General features: G+C 37.3%; 1 protein-coding gene across 2 annotated transcripts in view; it reads left to right on the top strand.

The window, feature by feature from the left end:
• The window catches only part of LOC122972445 (eotaxin-like), a 67,785-nt gene extending 56,913 nt beyond the window's left edge, over positions 1–10,872 (top strand). The window contains exons 1-4 of one of the 2 annotated variants that reach the window (XM_044339559.1): positions 123–257; positions 5,409–5,529; positions 5,973–6,045; positions 6,775–6,939. In XM_044339559.1, coding sequence (XP_044195494.1) covers positions 197–257; positions 5,409–5,529; positions 5,973–6,045; positions 6,775–6,804 — 285 coding nt within the window. In that variant the 5' untranslated portion in view covers positions 123–196 and the 3' untranslated portion in view covers positions 6,805–6,939. Of the gene's footprint in view, positions 258–5,408; positions 5,530–5,972; positions 6,046–6,774; positions 6,940–10,219; positions 10,350–10,443; positions 10,503–10,603 lie in introns of those variants that run through there. The other variant, XM_044339560.1, reaches the window with a different exon arrangement.
• The last annotated feature ends 8,706 nt before the right edge of the window (positions 10,873–19,578 follow it).

Below are 19,578 nucleotides of genomic sequence, written 5' to 3'. Positions count from 1 at the left end.
ATGACCCCTCACACACAAACAAACACACACACTCAGAGTATTTACGCATACAAAAATAACACGTAAGAAAGTACGTCATCAGTACTGTTCTCAGAGGGTTGGAGTTTAAAAGCAACCAAACTCACCCGAAGATGATCATTCTGCTGTTACCAATAAATATCATCTGTCAGTTTGTGCAGTCAATCGATCAGCTACCATGAGGATCCTAACCATCACTCTCTTCCTGCTCTTAGTGTGTCTGTGCGCCCTCACCAACCGTAAGTACTTAACATCATAACACTTCAGCTGCCTCTGTTGAGCTTTCTCTTATTGTCTTATGTTTTAAGGTTTTAGGCCTTGTCTTGTCAGAGAACTCGGGCTAGTTCAGGATGTGAGCCTGTAAAGACACTGTATGTGATAACTGGGCACAACAAGTTAATTAGACTTTAAAGAGTATGTGTGTATGTTTATTTCTAATAAATAGAGATGCAGCAATGTGGGCTGAATCGATAAACCTTTATCTGTGTGTTGTAACTGAAACTGATAACCAATAATGTTAATCAGAGCACAATAAAGGTTTATTTTTCTAATATATCACTAATGTTTAAGGAGCATTTACCATCTATTTATTGTAAACTTGTTTGTAATGATCAAACATCAGACCTTGTCTACTTATTGACAAGCATATAAAAGCTACAAAAATCATTCAATAGTTACAAAAAGCTGTTCAACTCCACATTTTAGAAAAGATTTAGTATTTCCTGTCTCAGCCTCAAAGTCTACAAGAATTCAGCTTAAGATATGTTGCTAATTAGGCTCAACAATTGGTGTTTGTTTAAAGCTTGTTCACAACAATTCACTACTAGCTTTAGATTAGATTCTCAGTCATCCAGGTCATCGTTCACCCACCGGCCACTTTATTAGGAACAATTGTGCAATCTAATGAAATCTAATACAACAGTTCTGCCATAAATTCTACATTTATGAAGCTTATACATTTTCAGTTTTTGTTGACATTGTCAGACAGGTGATAATTCTACTTTATGTTTATTATTGAGGTCATAGTGGGTTGTGGTGGTGTACTGGAGTGCATTATATTAAATGCTACTCCTAATGTTTTGTCTACTCTGTTAACATACACGAGGAGGGAAAAATACAGTGGAAACCGCATATAGTGATCAAGGTTACAGTGATCAACCGCTTATATGGATCAAAAAGCTCAGGACAGAATCAGCCCTATACAAATGCTGTTTAAATAATTTGATTACAGTAATCAATAGTCCGCTTACAGTGTTCATTTTGGGTCTCTTCATACATAATAACATATGGGGAAAATAAAATTGAACTACGGTATTTCTATTTTCTTTTTACCTTACTCCCATAATATACCTATGATGTGTATTTAGCGGCTGCTGCATTATTAACATTTTCTTCCTCTCATTCACCAGCTTTCTTTCTTCCACTGCTTTTGAAACAGTCAATAAAATTCAGTAAATAGCGAAGCTGCCCGTTTCATTACTTTATATTCATGTAATAAATATACAGATGCCAATTAAATGGTCATCGTCATGAGAAATTAAGAAATAGAAATGGCTTGTAGTGATCAATTTGACCCGGACAGAAGTGATCACTTTAAGCGGTTTTCACTGAATTACTAAATGTAGAATTCATGGCAGAGATGTTGGATTGTATTGGATTGTATTAGTTGCACATGTGTATCTAATGAAGTTACCAGTGAGTGTAGATCAGTGGCGGCTGGTGACTCAAAAAATTGGGGAGGACAGGAGGAAAACCAACATGGAATCTTACAACAAACCACATCAAACTATATCATTGTCCTACCTGATGAAATCAGAGGGGTGGGGGGCAATTTTATATGCCAATAAAACAATTGGCTTGAGTGGTGAAAAGGCTGCTTCTTTAAAGACATTTAGCATATACATATTGACTCTAAACAAAGAAGAGATCATTTTAGCCATGGCGTGGATCAAATGTGTCATTTTACCAACAAAGTGAAATTCAAATTTATAGTATTGTTCTATTGTGACAACAAATTTATGTTCCCATCAAAAACAGACAACATATCACATGATTTACACGTTTCCTATATATTTTCTTAGTATACAGAAATATATAAAGTAGCACAAAGCTTATAATGACTTACACACTCTTATCTATATGTACGATATACAAAATATAGTCTACAAAGCTGACATGTTAACACTAGGAGTGTTAACACGAACACAAAACTCACGGTTCGGATCATATCACGGATTTGAGTCATGGATCAGATCATTATTAGGATCAGCGGGAAAAAAGGGGGGAGACAAATAAAACTTTGTTTTCTATTTATCTGCAACACACTTACAGCCAGAAACAGCAAGGAACTTTTGCCCATGGTCTTAAATGAAAACAAAATGTTAAGATGTCCAATGTTTAAATAAAATAAAATAAAATATATAAAATATTCAATGCTCAGTTATGCAATATGAGGCATGAAACCTTCCTCTTTTAAACGGTCAATGAAACAGCCTCTGTCTTCATCATGAAAACTTGAGGATAACAGACATTCACCGCTAACGTCAGTTTGCAGCTAGATGTTAATTAGCTGCTCAGCTGCAGCACATTAAACAGCAGGTAAACATAACTCAAATGTCACTTCGGAACCGTTAGACGCTGGTTTGATCATTGCTCTTCAAAATCCCTGTTAGCGACATGCTGTCTGTCCATGACTTGTACTTACAGTAGTTTGTTTACTTTATCTTAAATGAGACATTAAATTTTGCAATTAATCTGCAGTTCATATGCCTGCCGAGCCGTGGGGGGGGCGATCCGTACAGATCACGGATCAACTACAATCCGTTACACCACTAGTTAACACTTGTTATTCTAGTTACTTTAAGCTTATTACTCAATATACAGCTCAGCTTAAAACAAACTAAAGAAACTGTCAGAAGCAAGCAGCCAGACCTCCCACACACTAATCACACAACATCAACGGGTGACTGACCAACTACTCAATTAAAAACAAATGAATGAGACAGCTCACTGTAACCTCAACAAGCAAACCAACATGACCCACAACACATTATTTGATCTCTGCTGCATTCTTGTTAAGAGATAAATTCACACAACGGCCACAGAGAGAGACATTGAACCATGAGAGATGAAATTAGCGACCAAAGAGACAGAGAGAGAGAAGCTGTATCTGATGCACGTTATCTGACGTCTTCTTCTTTCTATCATGGAGATGAAGTATTCATGTAATAACGTCTATTTGTGACTGTTGGTCATCTTGTTTGTTAGTTAACAGAACTTTATGACTGCTGCTTAACCAGTCTGATATCATTAGCAACAATGACAAACAAGTTAACTCCCCTGGTTGTTTCTCCAGTTCCTTCTCTCTCCAGCCTCCCCGGCAGCGTCCTGCTGCTGCTGCGCTACACAGTCCAGATAATTTCTCCCGTTAGCTTAACAACAGTCCTTAATAGTCCTTCCATGGATGTATAAAGAGGCCTTCAGGCTGCTACAACAAGCCAGCTGTTGCACTGGCTAATGCAAAGAGCTATCTACTGCTGCTACTCTGCCTTACAGTGGAGAGAATTGAAGATGAATTCTGGAAACTATCATTGGACCAACTCGATGTCAATATTGCATTCTGGTTGTTGATTGGTTAGAGAGGAAGTCCTCCCTTGGACCGTCATTTTACGTGTCATGGCCAATCACAGATTAGCATGGAAAAAAAATGAAATACATTAAGTCCAATGTAAGAGATCCCGCCCTGCGAAGGACAGCAGGCACCCGTCCTCCTCTGTCCCCCACTCCACCTCCACCAATTGCCCCCCCTCCACTTCACACACTGCCCTTTCTCCTCCTGCCCTGCAGGTGTCACTGTTGAAACATTTTAAAGAGAATTTCAGTAATAGATTTTTTCCAAAGAACAGAGAAAAAATACTTTATAAATAATACTGAGATTTGTAATGGTTGATTTCAACCAAATATTCTTTTTTATATTTTGATCTCCCTTTTGCCTCTCAAAAAATGGAGGATGAACCTCCTCTGCCTCTATGGACCAGCCTCCACTGGTGTAGATTCAAAAACTCAAGAGCAACTGGACTTTTAAATTCTTGAAGATATTTTCAAGAATCTAAAACAAGTTCAATCACCTTTGACTTTTTGGATATACAGTAAAAATTTGCTATCAGCATAACAAGTTTAAAACATGCTGTAGATGATATTTTGTCAATTTTTCTATTAACATTAATATTATCCATTTGTATATTCTGTTAAGTAAACCAATAAGAAAAAAAGAATAAAAAAATCAGACTATACTTCTGAAAGTAAAGTAAAAAACCTGCTTCTATTTATTATTTTGCAAGAAAATGCGTCTAATTTGTAGAGTTTAGAGTATAAAAGTGGAATAATTATTCACCTTTTCAGTTTTAAGTTCTAATACAACTAATTTGATTTTTTTTCAAAAAGCTACGATAAAGAAACAATTGTTAAAATTGCCACTTAATAATTCAATATCCCTTCATCTCTAATCTTCTATCTTTAAAACTATGAATTAGTAATTGATTTATGCGTCCTTCTCACAATTAATTTGTCACCGGCTTTAAGTACAGAGTAATGAAGTTATACTAGTCAACAGACTATTGTTCTGCAATGTCATTATGACTTTGTGCTTAATGCAACAAATATAAGGAGAAATATCTCGTGTTTTTATAGAACAGTGCACAGTAATGCAGTACTGTACATGAAAGGTTTTCCTCCAACCTATAGACTGCTGCACACAATAGCATTTAGTGTATAGTTTGTAAAAATAATTATTATTATTACTATTGTTTATTTATGTATTCATCTATTTAGCACATTTTCAAACATAGTTGCATAGTGCTTGTTCCACTGTTTACATTTGTTTACAATGTAAGATCTGTGAAACACTTTGAATCGCACTGACCTGTATGAAAGGTGCTATACAAATAAAGTTAGATTGATTGACAGTAAAAACCAACAGAGGAAACAATAAATATAGTAAAATAATTTGATTACAAAAAGTCAACAACAGTGACAATTTAAAGGTCTATATTTATATTCTTGGACTCTACTGGAATATCTTTGTATGATTTACAGCTAAAAGCTTCTTATTGATCTTATACTGGCCCTTTATGCAGCCCCTTGCAGATGTAGAGTCTTGCTTAATAAAAACTACAAACTGGGAAAGACCTACGTTTCTAAGTTTTTAACCCCTTTAGAAATGAATCACAGCCTGATGTCTATATGAATAAAGAAGTATTAGTGTTGAATCTTGGACCGATCACGTTGTCTGGGTACCTCCCAGTGTGTAACAGTGTGTCATGCTTGTTGTATTGATGAGTAAAAAACTGATTCACAGTAACTCTCTCTCTGTGTGTGATGGTCTGGCACAGCTCTTCTTCTGGTACATGAATGCTGTATAGCCACCAGTAAACCAAGGAAGACTTCTATTGGGCCAATCAAGGCGTGTTATGAACAGCATCCACGACCTGTTTGCCGACACCATGCCTTCCTGTACGTACAGCATGTTTTTTTGAACATGTCTTTAAACATACTAAACCTGAGTGAATCTGTATTCATCTCTCTCTGATGTCATTACTGTAATCTGCTGGAAAACTAGTCGAGAAGAACTTCATGATACCAGAACACCACTTAGTGACATGAAATCATAGCTGTTTCAGGGTTAAATATACTGTATTACAAGATGCTTCAGCTTCATTCAGGTTTGGTTGCATAAAGGAATCTGTCAAATGATAAGTGTTTGTCTGATATTCGACACTTAAGACACTGCTGTAACAACAACAGAGGAATACTGGGCTCTTTACAAGTCAATATTTAATTAAAAAAAACACAGTGGGACTAATGTTTAATGAGGTGTTGTGGATAGAAGCATCAGCCAACATTCAGGTAATAATAAAAATGTCTAATTGTTTCATTTCTCTGTTTCCTGTTTCTAGGATTGAGACCTACAGTGGTAGAACTATTTGTCTTGACCCAAATACCCCGTGGCTCAAACAGGAAATAAATGAGGTGAGAATTAGCTGTTAAAATCTGCTGGGTTAACAAATGTGATATATTACGAGTACATAGTGTGCTATAGTTAGAAGGTCTGGAGAATCAGAATAGTTTCAAACCTTGCAGGATGTGATGAATTTCATTTTTACCATGTTGACAAATTTCACATTTTTGCATGATCAACTGACCTGTTGTACACTTATTAAAATACTTTAGGTTTTGCTGGCTAAAAAAATGGAATTAATTAATTAGAAGTGTTCCAGTTAAACAGTCTCTATTTTCCCTGATTACTGCCAAGCTGCAAAGTTCTCTGAAATTATTTGAAGGCTATGGAACCGTAAAAACAAAATACTGTATTAACTGAACTTTTCCAGCCAAGGATTGGTTCACACTATTTCATGGTCCTAATTACTTCCATACAAGCATCCTGGAAAGAATAATATAATTTGGTACTGAATTTAGGGAAAACAGAAAATTCCCTCAATTCTTCAATTTAAAGCCAAGTAAATATTCATTCATTATCCATTCATTATTGAAAATTACATGTTGAATTGTATTCTTAATAGTGATGTGCAGAGAGCCCAGTATTTATATTTGTAGCAAAATTATTTATATTTGTATTCAAATAAAAGTGAAAATAGGTGAAAAAAATCCAGGTTTTGTTTTTATCATGCTTTTAATTTTAGGACATTAAAGTGTTAAAATAAGTGTTTTAACCTTTCTTTCTGCCTCTCTGCACCACAGGGAAGATTGAGGTGTCAAACGCAGATTTGAAGTCCTGGATGAAGATGATCTGGAATAAAAACAGCAGCCCAGAACAATTTCTGATGATTTACTACTTATTGCTTTTACTGAAATATCAAGATGTTTCAAGCAGAGTTGTTCTTTTTTGGGAGAAATAAACCTGAAGCCAGAAACAAATCATATTAAATTGATTTGAAAAGTGACTGACTCTTGTTTCTCTACATTTATAAAGTTTACTTTTAGTAGAGGATTTCATAGTAGCAGAGCAGATGGGCCCAAATGCAGGAGACATCAGGCACAGGAACTGAAGAATTATCTTTATTAAGTCTCAGAAATGCAGGCAAAGCAAAACTTAACAGGACAGAACAAAACTGAGCTACAAAGGATCCAACAAGACTGAACTAAAACAGGCTGGGGAATAGCACAGGAAGACAGGAGGGAAACAGTGCAAACAGACAACCAAAAACACAAGCAGGCTCAAGAAAGCCTTAAATACCAGCAGGCCAAGTACAAACAAAAAACACTACAGAGCTACGTGGGCTTAAAGTCCCAAAACATAGATCTGTTCCATGACCCAAAAACTGATACATCACCAGTTGGAGGGTGAAAAGTATGAAAAACACTAAACCTGCAGCTCAGAGAAACCAGCCTGAAACACATTCTCACAACAATCTGGTCATAAAACAAATATTCTCAGTATTAACCAGGTGAAGGCAAAAGTATTTCATATTTCACTTCAGTTCTGTTTGCTCTTCCAATCGAGCACATGTATTATGAACTAGGCAGTAAAATGTGTGGACAAAGGTTCAATGCAACAAGCATCAGTATCTCCACTGGTCCTTAAATATAATCTGCAACATATCTTCTCTTCTGTATCTTAACAGAATACAATGCAATGCAATGTGAAGCAATGATATACACTTACATGTCGTTCCATGTTATCTGAGCTTATGATGAAGTAACATCTGTCAGTTACTGATATCAGTAGTAACTAAAAACCAGCTGAGCTGCGGTGGAAGTTTAGTATAGTGATCACAGTTACAGTGATCAACCACTTATATGGATCAAAAAGCTCAGGACAGAATCAGTCCTATACAAATGCTGTTTAAATAATTCGCTTATAGTATTCAACAGTCCGCTTATAGTGTTCATTTTGGGTCTTTTCATACATAAAAACATATGGAGAAGAAAAAAATTAAACAACGGTCATTCTGTTTTCTTTTTACTTTACTCTCATAGTACACCTATAATGTGTATTATGCGGCTGTGGCACCATTATCAGGCGTTGCAACAGCTCCGCAGGGTTGTGTGGAGGTGTGGAGGTGTGGGTGTTTATTTGTAACCACCGTGAAACAAATTATAAGAAAATATCGTTTTCTTCTTCTCATTCACCAGCTTTCTTGCTTCCACTGCTCGCTCTCCTCATCCACTTTCTAGCTTGCTCAACCACCGCTTCTCTCTCTCTCTCTCTCTCTCTCTCTCTCTCTCTCGCCTTTTTTAAAATGAGTCGGGAAGCCGTCAGCAAAGCCTAACTTTACTTTTAACGTTATCAAACAAAGAGAAATGTCCTCCCCTCTTCCTCATAATGTTTTTGTCTTCCCTCATAGCAGGGTTGTACAGCATTGCAGGTTGCATTTCTCCAAAAGTTGATTCTGGTTCAACTTTAACGCTGCAGCGCCCCTGCGGCCTCCACCTTCACAGCCTAAACGCACAACACACAACTGTTCACTTCCAGCTGGTGACCTGACGCTGGTGTTGCACATTGAAATCATGACAGGAAAAAGAAAAGGAAAAAGTCATTTTCTCCCAGTGAAAAGCGTAGTCTCCTTGAAGTTTATGACAAACTGCCAAAAACGAGCCAACCAGATGCAGCAGTGAAACAACAAGCGTTTGAAACAGCTGTTCTGTATCTTGAAACAGTCAATAAAATTCAGTAAATAGCGAAGCTGCCCGTTTCATTACTTTATATTCATGTATAAAGATGTCAATTAGATGGTAATCTTCATGAGAAATCAAGAAATTGGTTATAATAATCACCCACTTATAGTGATCAATTTAACCCGGACAGAAGTGATCACTATAAGCTGTTTTCACTGTATTACTAAATGTAGAATTCATGGCAGAGTTATTGTATTGGATTGTATTAGATGCACAGGTGTATCTAATGAAGTTACCAGTGAGTGTAGATTCAAAAAGTCAAGAGCAACTGGACTTGTTTTATAATAAGTTCAGTCGCCCTCAACTTTTTGGATATACAGTAAAAATTTGCTATTAGCATAACAAGTGTGAAACATGCTGTAGATAATATTTTGTCAATTTTTCTATTAACATTAATATTATGGTATTTGTATATTCTGTTAAGTAAACCAATAAGAAAAAAAGAATAAAAACTCAGACTATACTTCTGGAAGTAAAGTAAAAACCTGCATCTATTTATTATTTTGCAAGAAAATGCATCTAATTTGTAGAGTTTAGAGTATAAAAGTGGAATAATTATTCACCTTTTCAGTTTTAAGTTATAATATAACTAATTTGATTTTTTTTTTCAAAAAGCTACAATAAAGAAATGAAACAATGATTAAAATTGCCACTTAATAATTCAATATCCGTATATCCCTAATCTTCTATCTTTAAATTATGAATGACTGATTATTATTATTATTATTGATTTATGTGTCCTTCTCACAATTAATTTGTCACCTGCTTCAAAGGATGCGTTCACAAGTTTAAGTCTGTCTTAAAATACAGACTTGACACATGTGTTTCTTGCTGTAATCATTCCTCCTGTTCATACTGACCATCAGAAGATCCCTTCATAATGCACTTACAATGTAAATGATGGGTCCTCCTTCTGTTTTTCTGAAGCTAACATGAGGTTGTCAGCTGTCCAAATTAGTTAAATCAAGTCAATATCTTTTAAATTTCTTCTTTTTAGTGACAAATTCATTCTTTTTGTTACGATCTTTCCACTGCAGCTGTTCACTGAGACACAAAGAGAGATTCTTTTTACTAAAAAAGACTGTAACTGTGGAAGATATCTACTTTATTTGACTAACTCAGACTGCTGAAGCCTCATATTATCTTCAGACAACCTTTTAAATACAAATTTGCTCAAAATGAAACTGTTGATTTTGTCCTTCATCACTTACATCTATAAGATCATTTTGAGGGAATCTTTTGATGATCAGTATGAACAGGAGGAATAATTTCAGCAAAACCTGTTTTCATGTTGGAACCTGATTATTGTTTTAACTTGAAAAATTGTGAACCCGTCCTTTAACGTTTACAGTTTCTATTTTTAGATCGCTCATATGTAAAGATGCTCTCTTTAAAGACATGTAAGCAGTGTGCCACCTGCAAATTAAAATAGGTTGCTCTGTCCAACACTCAACAGCTGTCTCTCTCTCTCTCTCTCTCTCTCTCTCTCTCTCTCTCTCTCTCTCAGGGCGTCGTCACGCCAAAAAAATCTACACTCCTTGTTGCATTCATCACACCTCAGTTAATATCAGCAGCGATATAATTGGGGATGAGTACGAAAAACAGACTGCCAAAGGGGCGTGTGTGGAGGCTATAATGTAAGTTTAAACAGTCTCTGCCACACACACATACACACACACACACACACCATAGAATCACTGTCATCTTTCTGTTTTGTTTTTCTTTTTTCAGTCTCCGCAATAGTTATGGAAAGGTCTGTGCTGATCCTGAAGCTGAATGGGTGAAGGAAGGTAAGTTACTCATAGTGACGCAACACACATTAAAAAAAAAACCTCTCACACAACAAAAAACACACAAGCAGTTTGTGATTTGTCTTCTTTCTGCTTTCTAGTCATCGCCAATATGACACCTGGAAACCTGTGAAGCATCACTGCTTGTCTTCATCTTCCTGCTACTGCATGAGAACATGTTACACACACAGTAACATGTATATACACACATATGTTATATTCTAGCCTTAATAATCTCCTCTGAATGCAAATACCTCTGTCCTCGCAACTGATATATATGCAAAAAGTGTATTGTCAAGCTATTAATATATTTTTATCCCAAACCACAAAGTGTGTGTGTGTGTTTTTGCTGTTTTCTGAATTAACGTTTAATTCATGACGCGATATTTTGTTGATCATCGTCTCCTTAAAGGTCATGTTGCTTGATTTCTTATATCAAACTTAACCATTGAGATTAACTACAGCCTTGACTAAGAAACTTATCACATGAATAAAGAAGAAGAAGACACGGATGTGAAAGTGAAGTTTCTAAATTTAGATATTTTGGGGGGAATTCTTAGAAGGAGACAAATTATGGAACCGAAAAAGTGCTCAAAAGACTCATTTATTAAGTTATTGTAATAGAGAATGAAAGTAAACACAGTGATTGAACTCTAGACAAGCAGCAGAGGTCAGTAATTGTGATGGATGTTATCTCGCTTTGTGGAAGTGGGTTTTAAGCACTTTTAGCACAATATTGATTTGATCTTCAAATTTCCAAAAAAGATGCAAAACATAATGTGTGTTTTCATTAAACATACTCAAGTGGATGTGACAAGACTGAAAGAGGCTTTTCATCACCTCTTTCCTCCTGAGATGTATTTATAATCTTTTAAGTATTGGTTTTGTCTCCTTCGTCCAAACTCACAATGTTGTGCTTTTTAAATTATTACATTTATTTCTTGTTGTAAACATTTATTGCATTATTAGAATAAAAGGAAACACAGGGATGCACATAACATGTGATGTTGCACTCTAGACAGGCAGCTGTGTTGCTCTTTTTGTTCTTTATTTTTTGGCATCCTGGTGGAGTGGAGGTCTGTAACGGTCAGTCGCAGCAAGATGAAGATTTTTATCTTCAGTAAAAGAAAAATAAGTTCCAAGTGTTTAAAGATGTCATACTCTGCACATTTCCAGCTCTATATTTATATTCTGGGGCTCTACTGGAATATCTTTGCATGATTTACAGTTAAAAACTAAGGCTGTTTTATCTCCTGTTCCCTCCCAATGGGCCCACTGTGTTCTGATTGGTTAGCTTCTGGAAGCTTCCTCTGACTCTGAACATCACGTAAACAAGCAGTAGTAGTTGGATTTTGCTTCTTTTTCTCAATCTTTACTCAAAACATAAACTTTTGTACATGTTCAAGTCTGAACAAATAGTTGACTGTCATAGTTGATTTAAAGGCTAAAAGGCAGATGAAAACAATTACCAGCAAACAAAGGTACTCTAGTAAGTCTTAATCAAAGCAATAATCAGAACACAAAAGGTACTCTAATACTTTAAATCTTAACTCAAAACACTCATTTGGTCATTAGGCAAAGAAACAGCAATAACTACAACAAATGTCTTCAACTTACTCAAATAATGCATATTGTGCATAGTCAACTGGAGAAGACAGCTAATACCACGGTCAGATCAGCATGCTGCAGCAGACAAAGGGAGAGACTGAGCAAGGCCTGAGCCAGTTCAGTTGTGGCCTGTTAGGTTGAGGCTAAGTCTTGCCCACCTAGGACTGGGCAGGAAGGAGGATTTTCTACAGCCGCCCCTCAAATACAGTAACATATTTGATAATTAACAAATTAACCATCATCACCAGACTAAGTGGGTTCTGGTTCTGTGGCCCTTTGCCTGTCTGGCAGATTTGAAGGCTGGGTAAGTGGTCTATGATGAAATGTGATCTGAGTCATCATACATTGCCTGGGGAAGGAAGGCATTCAGCCACCATGAGGAGCAGATTTGGGGTCACATTGTAAGGATAAGCCAGGTCAGGATCAGCCAGGTCTAATGACACATATCCAAGTGGTTTGAGTTGAGGATGCTATCAAAACTGTATTTAGCAGGGCATGAGGACTCAGGCAGACAGCCCAAGGACAGAACAGGGGCTGAGTAAGGACCCTCAGGCGGACGGCCCGGGGGCTGGAAATCATGACTGGAAGAGACAGGGCAGATGAATGGAGTTGCCCCAGAGGACAACCAGAAGGCAAGACAGATGGGCAGAACCACTCCAGAGGTTGCTGACACAGGTGGGGCTGCTCTGGAGGTCGACAGAGATGTTCTGGACAAAGACCTTGAGAGCTGAGGCTTCGGCAAAGCCACTGAGAAGGGTGGCCAAGAGGCTGGATGTTGGCAAGGACAGCTGACTGCTTGGGACCAGGTGACTCTGTAGCGCTGGGCAGCGGAGACTCTGGGGTGCTGGGCAGTGGACACTCTGGTTTTTTGGCTAAATGGTGTTCGGTCTGGCGCAGGAGTAGCATAACTGACTCCATGGGAGCTTGTAGGTTTGGGACATTGTGCACACCAATGCAGGGAGGCCAGTATAGGTGTGATGCTGTCTCTCTACCTTGTGCCAGTTATTAGCTGAGCAGCAGCATTCTGCACTAGTTGCAAGCGAGACAGGGATGACTGGCTAACACTCAAATAAAGGGCATTGCAGTAGTCCAGACAGGAGGAAATCAGAGCTGTTGTGTCGAATGAGAGAAGTGGTTTCAATTTGGCAATGTTTCGTAGGTGGAAATAACAACCTTTGACAACGGAACTAATTTGTTTATCAAATTTTAGAGCCGAATCAAAAATAACACCCGAGATTTCTGGCATGAGAATGAAGGTAAGGGGCCAGGGGCCCTAAGAGATTAGCTATACCCCCACTGGAGTCGGAGGGACCAAATAAAACCACTTCAGTCTTACTAGCATTTAACTGAAAATAGTTTTGTGCCATCAAAGTATGTTTGAATGAACTGTACAAGTAAATAGCACTGAACTCAAATGACTGGTCTTAAACAAACTGACAGCCCTGCGTCTAGACAGTGGACGGAGTTGAACTGTGTGCAGGGGTGAAATCAGGACAGACGTCAAATGGATACATTACCATATTTAATTCCAGCTAGACCGAGAGATAGAGATTGTACTAAACCAAGACCTCCAATTCCTGTACACCCATTAACTAATGTTAATCGCTGTCTCCAATTTAATGCAATAGACAGATATTTCTTAGGTACGAGTAGCTGCGCCAACATTATAGTTCACCTTTCCAGTGTAACTAGAAATTTAGCGTTACCAGTACAAGCCTATTTAGTTTGCGGGAATCTCGCTTACATTTGCGTTCCGATAATAGGCACAACTCATAGAAAACCTATTACTGGTAGATGTTATTTGGCTTATCTTGTCCCTTTGATTAGGCAAATTGACCCCAAGGAGCTTGCTCCATACCATGTATGTCACAAACGCACACAAAATCCTGAGTGTTCTAGTACCAGCATATGGTGTGTACAGAAGTCAAGAGGAAATAGCTGTACTCTCGACTGTTCTTGGTAGGCACATGAATAAAACCTCGATAGCTATCTCCGTCATGCAGGGAGAACTAAATGACATTAGAGATATGGTGCTTAAAAAAAGGATGGCTCTGGATCTGATTCTGGCCTCGCAAGGCGGAGTCTGTAAAGTCCTTGCATCAGAATGCTGCATGTTCATCAAGGATGCTTCTTCCTCAGTTCACGATTAATAACAGACACTGAACAGGGTATCAAGGAACTACATGAAGACCACCACTGGAACCCCTTTGGGGGATTGCAGGCAGTGACTGGGTTCTGGGGATCTTTTCTCATTAAAGGCCTAGTATGGATACTAGGAGGTATAATTTTCATTGTGATTGTAATCGTTCTAATTTCAACTATTGTCAAAGTTTGTGTTAAGAAAGCCACAACAATGCTGGTAGCTGTACAATGTCCAGATCAACCTGATTTGTTCCATCTTCCAGACTGGATTCCACCATATCCGGGAAGCCTTGATAGTGATGACGAAACTGAGGATAGTCTTTAAAGCTTACTGACATGTTTTTGTTCTCATATGAGCCACCAGGATAGTATTAGCTCCGATGAAGTAGAGCTAATGACATGATGTAAGAAATCTCTGTGAATTTACATTGCTGAAGTTTTGCTCTTTGCTCTGTTAGCTTAAAATAGTTAATTTGAATGTTAAGTTGTCAAAATGACAAAAGGGAGGATTTGTGGGGGAAATCTTATTTCTTAATCTGTTATTCTGATTTAGTGTGCTATAAATTGTAAGAATGATGAACTCTCTGTAAGGACAAAGTATCAAATCAAATCAAATTTATTTATAAAGCACATTTAAAAACAACCACAGTTGACCAGAGTGCTGTACAATAAGATATCAAGAATAAATGAAAACAACACAACAGGGTAACATCAAACAAGAAACAAGAACAAATAAAAAACAAATAATAGTAGAACACTGGGTTTAACGACAGTCAAAGGCCCGAGCGAACAAGTGAGTCTTTAGTTTGGCCTTAAAAGTGTCTAGGGAAGGGGAACACTTAATTCCAAAAGCTAAGCTGTTCCAAAGTTTTGGGGCAGCTACAGTAAATGCACGGTCACCCTTATACCCCTCAGGGACAGCGAGCAACAGTTGGCCAGAGGATCTAAGAGATCTGGTGTCGTGAAGGGGGCAGATGAGCTCCGAGATGCACTGGGGGGCCAGGCCATGTAGAGCCTCAAAAACAAATAAAAGTACCTTAAACTCAGTCCTATACTTGACTGGTAACCAATGCAGGGATGCCAGTATAGGTGTGATGCTGTCTCTCTTCCTTATGCCAGTTATTAGCTGAGCAGCAGCATTCTGCACTAGTTGCAAGTGAGACAGGGATGACTGGCTAACACCCAAATAAAGGGCATTGCAGTAGTCCAGACAGGAGGAAATCAGAGCGGTTGTGACAGTCTTCAAGTCATTGAATGAGAGAAGTGGTTTCAATTTGGCAATGTTTCGTAGGTGGAAATAACAACCTTTGACAACAGAATTAATTTGTTTATCAAATTTTAGAGCCGAATCAAAAATAACACAGAGATTTCTGGCATGAGAATGAAGGTAAGGGGCCAGGGGCCCTAAGAGATTAGCTATACCCCCACTGGAGTCGGAGGGACCAAATAAAACCACTTCAATCTTACTAGCATTTAACTGAAGATAGTTTTGTGCCATCAAAGTATGTTTGAATGAACTGTACAAGTAAATAGCACTGAACTCAAATGACTGGTCTTAAACAAACTGACAGCCCTGCGTCTAGACAGTGGACGGAGTTGAACTGTGTGCAGGGGTGAAATCAGGACAGATGTCAAATGGAAACAATACCATCTGCATGGATCGGTTTGCATATAAGGACAGTCATTTCGGTTGACCTGTGTTCAGTCTCTTGATGCCACCTTGGTTAAGAGAGGCTGCACCCTATTCGGCCGAATAGCGAGACTTTGTCTCTGTTTGCTGATTGCGGTTGGTTGTTCATTTTAATTTGATTTAATTTGATACTAGATACTAAATTCCTTAAATCTGAGAGCAAGCTCAGTGTTGTTAATCAGCCTGTAATTTCTTGTTCCTCACCACACAGCAAAGTTTTTTTTGCTTCAACACATACAATGGTGGTGCAGACAACCATCAAAAGAAACATACTTTATTGTAGTAACCTGGGCAATGTTTCGAAAAGGACGCATCATCTTTGCTGAAAACTTATGTTTGATGCTAATTATAAAGTGAAACGAAATGACAAGTGGTGGTCTGAGGGTGCATGTATGTCAACACTATCACATTCATGTCATTGAATTAGTTTCCATCAAAGTGTGTGAGAAAGTTGTCTGAAATGATAACCTGTCAAAAAATTCTTAGATGCACTAAATATGATGTTAGAGGGGAAATAAAAGACCAAATTAAGACGGGCTGTAAATGCACCTACAGTTTATTTTACTCAATTAAAATCAGAAGATTTTATTGGCTCTTGCAATCCAGTTTCTTCTTCATTTCATGGCTCAGTTTTCCAGTACTTTGCAAGTTTAGGGGATCGGTTGCTTAATTATACATTAAAATAATCAGAAAAATCATTCATGTAAGTGCAGATTGAGGAGCATTTAAGCAACATTTAGTTCTTATCTTTGGTCCAATAAGGACTAAAATGAAGTGTTTTGCCTCTCAAGACTATCCAAGTTCATTTTGAGCAGTTTAAGGTGTTTATCAGTTGATTATGTCACAATACTAAAGAATGTGAGCCACTGTCAACCTGAGTTCATTTTAGAGGAGTCATGACACAAACTTGCTACCATATATATACTTGAAGCTTTAATTACTGTAATAATCGCAGCATCTGTGTGGTTTTGTGCGTGTCTTCTTTAGAAGTGTGTCAGGTTGTTTCTCAGAAAGATGTTGACATGTTGGTGGTTTGAAGTGGCAAAGAGGGCTATAAAGATTCTCTGACGAGGGACGGAGGTCTGATAGCATCATGACCCCTCACACACAAACAAACACACACACACACACTCAGAGTATTTACACATACAAAAATAACACGTAAGAAAGTATGTCATCAGTACTGCTCTCAGAGGGTTGGAGTTTAAAAGCAACCAAACCCACCTGAAGACGATCATTCTGCTGTTACCAATAAATATCATCTGTCAGTTTGTGCAGTCAATCAATCAGCTACCATGAGGATCCTGACCATCACTCTCCTCCTGCTCTTAGTGTGTCTGTGCGCCCTCCCCAACAGTAAGTACTAAACATCATAACACTTCAGCTGCCTCTGTTGAGCTTTCTCTCATTTTCTTATGTTTTAAGGTTTTAGGCCTTGTCTTGTCAGAGAACTTGGGCTAGTTCAGGATGTGAGTCTGTAAAGACACTGTATGTGATAACTGGGTAGTACAAGTTAATTAGACTTTAACGAGTATGTGTGTATATTTATTGCTAATAATTAGAGATGCAGCAATGTGGAGTTTCAGGGCTGAATTGATAAACCTTTATCTGTGTGTTGTAACTGAAACTGATAACCAATAATGTTAATCAGAGCACAATAAAGGCTATTTTTATGTTGACAGGTTTATTTTTCTAATATATCACTAATGTTTATGGAGCATTTACCATCTATTTATTGTAAACTTGTTTGTAATAATCAAACATCAGACCTTGTCTACTTATTGACAAGCATATATAAGCTACAAAAATCATTCACTCGTTACCAAAAGCCTTTCAACTCCACATTTTAGAAAAGATTCAGGTATTTTATTTCCTGTCTCAGCCTCAAAGTCTACAAGAATTCAACTTACTTAAGATATGTTGCTAATTTGGCTCAACAATTAGTGTTTGTGTTCAGCTTGTTCATAACAATTCACTATTAGCTTTAGATTAGATTTTCAGTCATCCAGGTCATCGTTCACCCACCGGCCAGTTTATTAGGAACAATTGTGCAATCTAATGAAATCCAATACAACAGCTCTGCCATAAATTCTACATTTATGAAGCTTTTACATTTTCAGTTTTTGTTGACATTGTCAGACAGGTGATAATTCTACTTTATGTTTACTATTGAGGTCGTAGTGGGTTGTGGTGGTGCACTGGAGTGCATTATATTGAATGCTACTCCTAATGTTTTGTCTACTCTGTTAACATACATGAGGAGGGAAAAATACAGTGGAAACCGCATATAGTGATCAAGGTTACAGTGATCAACCGCTTATATGGATCAAAAAGCTCAGGACAGAATCAGCCCTATACAAATGCTGTTTAAATAATTTGATTACAGTAATCAATAGTCGGCTTACAGTGTTCCTTTTGGGTCTCTTCATACATAATAACATATAGAGAAAGTAAAATTAAACCACAGTAATTCTATTTTCTTTTTACCTTACTCCGATAATATACCTATGATGTGTATTTAGCGGCTGCTGCATTATTAACATTTTCTTCCTCTCATTCACCAGCTTTCTTTCTTCCACTGCTTTTGAAACAGTCAATAACATTCAGTAAATAGCGAAGCTGCCCGTTTCATTACTTTATATTCATGTAATAAATATACAGATGCCAATTAAATGGTAATCTTCATGAGAAATTAAGAAATAGAAATGGCTTATAGTGATCAATTTGATCCGGACAGAAGTGATCACTTTAAGCGGTTTTCACTGAATTACTAAATGTAGAATTCATGGCAGAGATGTTGGATTGTATTGGATTGTATTAGTTGCACATGTGTATCTAATGAAGTTACCAGTGAGTGTAGATCAGTGGCGGCTGGTGACTCAAAAAATTGGGGAGGACAGGAGGAAAACCAACATGGAATCTTACAACAAACCACATCAAACTATATCATTGTCCCACCTGATGAAATCGGAGGGGCAATTTTATATGCCAATAAAACAATTTGCTTGAGTGGTGAAAAGGCTGCTTCTTTAAAGACATTTAGCATATACATATTGTTTCTAAACAAAGAAGAGCTCATTTTAGCCATGGAGTGGATCAAATGTGTCATTTTACCAACAAAGTGAAATTCAAATTTATAGTATTGTTCTATTGTGACAACAAATTTATGTTCTCATCAAAAACAGACAATATATCACATGATTTACACGTGTTTCCTATATAAATTCTTAGTATACAGACATATATAAAGTAGCACAAAGCTTATAATGTGATACAGGTTCAGATCAGTGCTGAAAACTAAAAAGATTGAACACTAAAAACATCTAAAAGTGTAGGTTCACATCAGAAAGTATTAATGCATGTATCAAATACATGACTTACACAAAGCTGACATGTTAACACTAGGGGTGTTAACATGAACACAAACCTCACGGTTCAGAAAGTAACACGGATTTGAGTCACGGATCAGATCATTATTAGGATCAGCGGAAAAAAAGGGGGAGACAAATAAAACTTTGTTTTCTATTTATCTGCAACACACTTACAGCCAGAAACAGCAAGGAACTTTTGCCCATGGTCTTAAATGAAAACAACATTTAAGATGTCCAATGTTTAAATAAAAAATATTCAATGCTC

Source organism: Thunnus albacares, chromosome 21 (genome assembly GCF_914725855.1).
Source record: "Thunnus albacares chromosome 21, fThuAlb1.1, whole genome shotgun sequence".
NCBI classification, from domain to species: Eukaryota; Metazoa; Chordata; class Actinopteri; order Scombriformes; family Scombridae; genus Thunnus; species Thunnus albacares.
The sequence above is the reverse complement of the archived record's forward strand: the minus strand, read 5'-3'. Positions and strand labels throughout refer to the sequence as shown.